Source organism: Elgaria multicarinata, chromosome 2 (genome assembly GCF_023053635.1).
Source record: "Elgaria multicarinata webbii isolate HBS135686 ecotype San Diego chromosome 2, rElgMul1.1.pri, whole genome shotgun sequence".
Lineage (NCBI taxonomy): Eukaryota > Metazoa > Chordata > Lepidosauria > Squamata > Anguidae > Elgaria > Elgaria multicarinata.
Window position 1 is genome coordinate 47,148,824 of NC_086172.1, and position 8,752 is coordinate 47,157,575.

The window sequence follows — 8,752 nt, forward strand, 5'->3', positions numbered from 1 at the left end:
TGCTTGTTCCCCCCTCCCCTTCCTCCCAGAGCCTCAACCACAGAACTGTGAGGCCGAGAGCAGCCAGTTGTAATTCATACCGAGTTGTAGGCTTTGTGTGATGAAAGCAACGGAGCGCTGCCTGGGAGATTGCTTTGCTGCACTCCACGAAGCAGATTTGAAACTGTCGTCGACCACTTTAGATGAGAGTTGGATTATGGAATGACCTGCGATGTCTGTGTCATATTGTTCTGCGCAGGGTGCATTATACTGTGCTAACTAGGTATTCAGTACCAAATAAGAAAGGTATCCTAGATGTGATCTGTCAGCTGTGTCTCGTGTTTTCATTTTCCCCCCTTTTTTTAATCTTTTAAAATTTAGAACTGAAAGTGTGATGAGGGAAGACAGAATGGCCAGGATATAATACAACATATTATCTAACAGTGAATCCATGCTTGGGATATTAAAAATGTACATGGCCATGTTTGTTTGTTTTTTTTAAATCCGACTGAGTTAAATAATTTATTCTACCCTCCTCCTCCTAAAGTAACACAGATATAGTGATGGTCACCAATTTGGATGGCTTTAAAAAAGGGTTGTATAAATTCTTGGAGGAGAAGGCTATCAATGGCTACTAGTCTTGATGGCTATGTGCTACCTCCAGTATCAGAGTCAGTATGCTGGGGAACTTGGGTGGGAGGGTGCTGTTGCAAGCGTGTTCTGCTTGTGGTCGATAGCTGGTTGACCATTGTGTAAACAGAGTGCTGCACTAGATGGATCCTTGGTCTGATCCAACAGGTGGGCATGTAGGGGTGTGTGTTGTGTGTGTGTGTGTGTGTGTGTGTGTGTGTGTGTGTGTGTGTACACTTATTTAAAGAAAGTGTGACACTAGTGATCCCCTTTACCAAAAAAATTGAATAGATATGGCTTTAAAGAATCTGTTGTCTTACAGTAATTTTACCTGTAAATAAGGACATTAAGTGGATGTATTTAGATGCCTTTGCAAGTGTATGATCTAATGTAATTGTTCATTTTGTGTGTGTTTTTTTCCCCTTCCAAATACTCAGGCTTGAAGATGCAGTGGACGCCAGAGCATGCCCAGTGGCCAGAGCAGCACTTTGACATCACTTCGACCACCCGGTCTCCTGCCCACAAGGTAGAAGCTTACCGCGGACACCTGCAGCGCACCTATCAGTACGCTTGGGCTAATGATGACATCTCTGCTCTAACTGCCTCAAATCTGCTAAAAAAATATGCAGAAAAGTATTCTGGTATTTTGGAAGGGCCAGCCGAACGGCCCATTCTGAGTAACTATTCAGAGCCTCCGTCGGGGCTGGTGAATGGTCGCAAGAGTGAGAGTGAACCCTGGCAGCCTCCTTTGAACTCTGAGAGTGTTTATCCTATGAACTGTGTCCCAGATGTTATTACTGCCAGCAAAGCTGGAGTAAGTACTGCCCTCCCTCCAGCAGATGTTTCTGCCAGTATAGGGAGTTCACCTGGGGTGGCCAGTAACCTGACAGAACCTAGTTATTCTAGTAGTACATGTGGAAGTCATACAGTACCTAGTCTGCATTCAGGGCTTCCATCTCAGGAATATGCCACTGGATACAATGGATCTTACTTGCATACAACCTACAGTGGCCAGCCAGCACCTGCACTTCCTTCACCTCATCCATCCCCTTTGCATAGCTCTGGGCTTTTACAACCACCCCCACCTCCGCCACCTCCTCCAGCCCTAGTACCAGGCTACAATGGGACCTCTAACCTTTCCAGTTATAGTTATCCCTCGGCAAGTTACCCCCCTCAAAGTGCTGTTGGGCCTGGCTACAGCCCTGGTGGTGCACCTCCTCCTTCAGCATATCTGCCTTCAGGAATCCCTGCTCCAACTCCTCTCCCCCCTACCACGGTACCTGGCTACACCTACCAGAGCCATGGTTTAACACCCATTGCACCCTCCGCCCTGACAAACAGTTCGGCAAGTTCTCTCAAACGAAAAGCTTTCTATATGGCAGGACAAGGAGAAATGGACTCCAGTTACGGAAATTACAGCTATGGCCAACAGAGATCTACACAAAGTCCCATGTACCGGATGCCTGACAACAGCATTTCAAATGCCAGCAGAGGGAATGGCTTTGATCGAAGTGCTGAACCATCGTCCTTAGCATTTAAGCCAACAAAACAGATAATGGCTTCCGAACAGCAAAGAAAATTCAGTCAGTCCAGTAGGGCTCTGACACCCCCTTCCTACAGTACTACTAAGAATTCACTTGGGTCAAGAGCAAGCGAACCGTTTGGGAAGTACAGCTCTCCAGTAATGAACGATCACGGTGACGAGCATAGGCAGCTCCTTCCTCACCCAATGCAAGGACCGGGACTTCGTGCAGCTACCTCATCCAACCACTCTATGGACGAGCAACTGAAGAATACTGACGCACACCTCATTGACCTTGTAACCAATGAGATTATCAACCAAGGACCTCCTGTGGACTGGAGTGACATTGCTGGCCTAGATTTGGTAAAGGCTGTCATTAAAGAGGAGGTTTTATGGCCAGTATTGAGGTCAGATGCATTCAATGGGCTGACTGCTCTACCTCGAAGCATCCTTTTGTTTGGACCTCGAGGAACAGGCAAAACATTAATGGGCAGATGTATAGCTAGCCAGCTGGGGGCCACATTTTTCAAAATCACTGGCTCTGGTCTTGTCACAAAGTGGTTAGGGGAAGGAGAAAAAATTGTCCATGCCTCCTTCCTTGTGGCAAGGTGTCGCCAGCCCTCAGTGATTTTTGTTAGTGACATTGACGTGCTACTTTCATCCCAAGTGAATGAAGAACACAGTCCAATATGTCGGATGAGAACCGAGTTCCTTATGCAGCTGGACACTGTGCTAACTTCTGCTGAGGACCAAATAGTAGTAATTTGTGCCACCAGTAAACCGGAAGAAATAGATGAATCTCTTCGAAGGTACTTCATGAAACGACTTTTAATCCCGCTTCCTGACAGCACAGCAAGGCACCAGATAATAGTACAACTGCTCTCACAGCACAATTACTGTCTCAGTGACAAGGAGGTTGCACTGCTTGTCCAGCGTACGGAAGGCTTTTCCGGACTAGATGTTGCTCATTTGTGTCAGGAAGCAGTAGTAGGCCCACTCCATGCCATGCCAGCCACAGACCTTTCAGCCATTATGCCCAGCCAGTTGAGGCCCGTTACATATCAAGACTTTGAAAATGCTTTCTGCAAGATACAGCCTAGCATATCTCAAAAGGAGCTTGATACGTATGTTGAATGGAACAAAATGTTTGGTTGCAGTCAGTGACAAGTCTTTTTTTTTAAAAAAAAAAAATGTAATGAATGTTGGTGCGCACACACACATACATACACACAAACCTGTTACATAGGGCATGGAACCCCTTTTCAGTAGTGTTAAAATTGTGAAAGGGCACTGGGGGGTGGGGGACAATGATTACGTTGTGTCTCAAGAGCCAGGTGTAGGCTTGAAGGAATAGTGCATCAGACAAGAGCTGTTGATCTGAAAAGCCACAGATGACAGAAAGCATCTGTTGATGCTCCGTTCCGTTCAGGCTAGACAACACTCTCTCACCGTGGAGCAAGGAGCCAAGTGGGTTGATTTTTAGAAGGACATGAACCCTGTGTGTTGATTCCATTCTGCTGTTCTTGAGATTTAGTTGCTGTCAAGTGCCTGAAGTGGTGCTTTATTTTTTCTTTATTTTTTGTTTGCCTCACAATTACATTGGTGGCATGTGCTAATATAAAGAGCTTTAACTTCAAAATGTTATGGGACTGAAGAAATGAACAGTTGTGTTGCGACAGAGAACCAGATTTTTTTTTTTCATTTGTGTTGTGGGTGGGAGGGGTTTGGCTGGTCTAAGAGCAACAGTATTCCTCAATCCTGTCTGTTCTGCAGTATTAAACGAAGAACAGGTAAAACAGGGTAATGGTAATCTGGACCTTAATTTCTGCAGTTCATTTCTTTTAATGTTCTGTCTGCAAAAAAAAAAAGAAGAAAAAAAAAACTCAGGAAAGTGATTGTGATTTGTACAGTACCTCAAAGGAATGTGTTGAAAGCACTATGTACTGCTGAGAGTTAATAGGCTAGGCTTCAATGTTACTTTATATTAAATATGTATGTTTACCTCAACAGTTGGAAAAATGACAAGGAGAAATACTTTGAATGTATCCAGGAGCAAGCTGAAGTATGCTATAAATTAATCTTTAAACCCTTTAAAATAGAAACAGAGGGGTATCCCAGTGTTTAAGAAATGCTTCTTTTAAAATAATAATCCAATATTGGGGATCAAATCAGAGCAAGAGAATTTTCATGGCAGTAGTGTGCGAAAGTCCTTAGTCCTTGACAATTTTGTGACAAGTTGGTAGACAGTGCACAGACAATAGGAAAGCCACCCTGTCGAATTATGTAATCATCTGGGACAGTCAAAGGCAACATCTAGTTAGGACTCTTGAAAGCAAATTACCTTAGACTACAACTGCTTTTATATCTTGGTTAGAGTTGCAGTGGCTTGATTATTTCATTGAGTCAGTAGAACAGAATCATTCTAGGTCACTGAGAGAGCTTATGGGTTGCAGAGCTGTTTACAGCAATGCAGTAGATAGTGACCAAACAAAAAAGCGAGACAAAATTGAACCCTCAAATTGCATTTCTCTTCCTCACCTCCCATTTTTGACATACAAATGAAAGGTTGTTTGTCCTATGTGTGCATTGCTTCTTCTGTTTTTGTTTTTTAAGTGTAATCATTTAATGCTCATTAGAAATTTTCCAGGCTGGAATGTGCCCACCATTTTATTTCTACCTCAGTTTTTGTTACAATTTTCTCAGAAAGAAAAGTAAATAATAGGGCAAATCAGATTACATCTAGGATGCCAATCTGTTTAAAGAGTTTAGCAGTGCAATCCTATGCATGTTTATTCAGATGTAAGTTCCAATGTGTTTACAGAGACTTACTACCAAGGAAATGTGTTTATGATTGCAGTCCGAGAGAACTAGGAGGGGGAAAGGAGGAGAAATTTCTTCCTTGTGTGAAGCCTTTTGCCTCTTCCCTCCTTGCCCAGCCAGGGCAAGTGTTGCTGAATCTTCGTTCTGGGAAGGCAGGCTGGCTAGCATGTGTGGCATTTTGTTCCATTTGTGCCCCTGCTCCACATTGTCTGTCTGTCTTTTTATTCTTTAATGCTTTTATGAGCAATTCTTTTCATGACAGCTGACTGATGCTGGTAATGTCTCTGAACACTGTAGCAAACCGAGCCTTTGCAGCCACATAAGCAGAACAGTCTTTTTTATGTATTTTTTTTATTTACTTTAAAGATACAGTCTTGTGTCTTTAAAGCTGCTGTCCAGAACACTTGCAAAGCACTGGCATTTAAAGTTACTTTTAAGTAATATATCTTCAAATATATGAAATAAATGCACTGAAAAGCCCTAAGGAGAAAAAAAAAAACCCAACCAGTTATACCAATCAGTTACCTGATTATGTTGTGTGTTTAAAGCTACAGTCCAATTATCACATTTGACATTTAGTCATCTAAAACATTAGGAATAAGATGTAAACAATGAGTATATGAGTGGCATTTTATTTCTGATTATTCCTTTCTTTTTAATTTCTTAAAAATAATAATTTTAAATCACCATTGCTAAGAGCCAAGCAAATAAACCAAAATTTACATTCTAGCAATTCCTTTTTTCACTCTGAATATAATTCTTTAAAAGACAGAAGGCCCATTAAAAACAACAACAGTGCCTTTCACTGAGAATATAATCAAGTACGTCTTAATCGAATCGTTGCTTTTCCAATTAGTGAATCCCTTCCTTTCTCCCTTCTATCCCTTTAAATCTCTTCCTTTCTCTTTGGGAAGCCCAAATATCTCCTTTGCTGTAGTGATTCATATTGATCTTGCAGATGGGTTTACTGATGCAGATTTCTGACCAATATTCTATCTTTTAGACCATGCTTTTCGAGTTTGCTGTCATGCTGTGGTTATTTAAAAGATACAGACATGTTTTGAAAAAATGAACTTCCTCCTACATATATCACAAAATCTATAAACCATTCTAAATCAACCCTGTTAGGTAATTTTAAGTTAACATAAGACCAAATATGCAATAGTATTCAATATAAAATTTTCTAGCCTCATAGCCCATCTTTTAATTAAAACAAATAAGTGCTCATTTGGACTCCCAATTTACAATATGTATGTTGGGAAAGAAAACTATTGTTCCAATGAACTTCAAATAAAATACACAAGACAAGGCTGAAAGAATCCAAAGTGCTGATAACTAAAACAAAACCGATGAATGTTGCTGATCCATTTCTGAAAGCACCAGTAGATTATGTTTTCATACCAAATGGTAGCTAGCTGCAGCTAGTGGGGCATAATGCCTTAACTAGCATGGGAAGGATAGTTTTGTTTACCCTATCGCCTTTCTACATACAAGAAGCAAGCTATAACATTCTATCAGCAATCTGCCGATGTAAGTTCCCTGGTTAATGGAATCACTCAGCCTTTGTCCAGTGCGCTCAGACCCCATTTGCTCATTTTTAACGAACTATCCCAATGCTAGGGGGAAGCAACTGCTTTCACACTTCATATGTGAATAAGGCCATTCTTTTCTTACACTGCTACATTCTCTTCCATGTGGAATTGCTCCCTTATATGTCTCAATACAAAAGAAACCGATCCTGGAACTTAAGCTTCCAAGATACTTGGCTGTGCCATGAATGAGAAGACTGCCTTTTGTGAGAGAGTAGATATGGCCAACATATAATAGTGTTCTGGGGATTTAAAATGGCTCCTATAAGAAGGTGTCTGCTGTCTTTTTCAATTGGTCAGAACTCTGGGTTCTGCATCTACACAATGCATAGACAAAGGTATCAGCTAGGATTGCCAGATTCCATATTGAGCAGATCTCTGGTACCTTTAACATAAGGGAGAATATTAATAGTTGTAGCTTCTCCCACTATTATACTTCTATAGTGGTTGAAGACTCACCTGCCAAACTCTCCTTTCTGTGGAACTAGAAACCAATTAAAGGTATCAAAGCCCTGCTTCATGGCTAATTGAAAAAAAGTCTTGGAATAGTTTGAGGTAGATAACTGTTACACACACACACACACTGGTTGCAGGGGCCTACAAAACAGTGCTTCTGCTTCTGCAGGCTGTGACAATATTGCCTTAGGTGAGGCTCTCTCCCCTACCCCCACCACAACTACAATAACAATTCTAACAACAGTAAAAGCAGGGAACTATTTTTTGCCAGCCAAATTAACAATGCCAAATCAAAATGCAGCATAATGAACCTCATATGAGTCTATACAGAAATACTCTAAATTTCTGGCATACTTCTCTTCCCAAAATATTTAGACCATTAGGGATAGTAGTGAAAGGTTTGCTGACTGAGCTGATCAATGGAATGTGAAGGCGGTTTGAGGCTATTTACTTTTCCACAAAATATTTCTCTATTAGTCAATTTGTATTCTATTCAAATGCAGATAGATGGGTAAAACGGTTTTTCTTGTGCATTTCAAACCCATCAAGGAGAAAATAAAACCTCCCAGTAAAACACATAGGCAAAGCACCATCTGGGAAAGCTAGCTCATCTGTCCAGGGGCTATGCTCTGTAAAATAGTACAAGGTCATTTTATATGGGCTGGCAATACTTTGCTAGGCAATTTTCAAAAGGAGATAATCTAGTGTAAAAACCCCAATTAATTCCAACAGATGTTGGTAGATGGTAATGTGTTTACATGTCAAAAGCTGCAAACAAAGGTTTCTGCTGCCTGGAAATGTGTATAACTTTGAGGAGATAAACAGTTATAACTATCAGTGCAGAACTCATTCCATGAAAATGAGAGATTGTCCTTTAGTGAGATCTCAAAAATAACACATTACAGTTTTTCAATTTTGCTTATATCAACTTTATTGTAGTGCAAGCCCATCAATTTCAATGGAATTATTCCTGACATACTCATTTGAGAAATCACTATCTTCTCCTAAATTCTAGGGCAGGGGTGGGCATCTTGTGGTCCTCCAGATGTTTTGGCCTACAACTTCCTTCATATATCACCATTGGCTGGCTAAGTCTGATGGGAATTGTAGGGCAAAAATCCGGAGAGCTGCAAGTTGCCAGTCCCTGCTCTAAGATATATGTTGCATATATTGGCTTTCTTTATTAGACAGGCCATGGGTTTGTCTCCTGCACCCATTATGTTGACATAAATGTGAGTGCTCCAAAATGCTCTGGCACAACTCCCATTCATTTCAATTGGATTTATGTGGACAAAACATATGTAGTGTATGCATGAAACGATGTGAAGATCAATGTGCATTTCCTTTGCAGCACTAACTCCCTTTCTTTATGGTTATGTGTATATGTGTGTATCCATACATACATATCCTGATTTCTTTCTTTTGCTTTCTCTTTCTAAGGAAAGATGAAACCTATCTGTACCTTAATCATTTGCAGATTTATATATGAAGCTTATTAGTAAACACAAAGCTAATAATATTCTTAGACTTAAAGAAACAGCTGTACTGGGGACTAGTCAATACATGAACTGAATCTCCCACTCTGCAAAGACCTTTGGTTGACATTCGATTTTGAACCTGCCAGATACATTTTTGTGATCCAGGGATACTGCATCTTTAATGAACAAGTCTCTACTCTTTCCCCTGTTTTTAAATACAACACAAGAAGTGTAGCACTAGGCACTGCAATTGTCAAAGACAATTAGACTGAAAGCAG

General features: G+C 40.9%; 1 protein-coding gene across 1 annotated transcript in view; it reads left to right on the forward strand.

Moving 5' to 3' along the window:
• FIGN (fidgetin, microtubule severing factor) overlaps positions 1-3,388 on the forward strand; it is a 141,676-nt gene extending 138,288 nt beyond the window's left edge. Inside the window, exon 3 of the mRNA XM_063118617.1 lies at positions 1,047-3,388. Within this exon, the coding sequence (XP_062974687.1) occupies positions 1,047-3,295 (2,249 nt within the window). The 3' untranslated portion in view covers positions 3,296-3,388. The remainder of the gene's footprint in view (positions 1-1,046) is intronic.
• Positions 3,389-8,752: the final 5,364 nt, after the last annotated feature.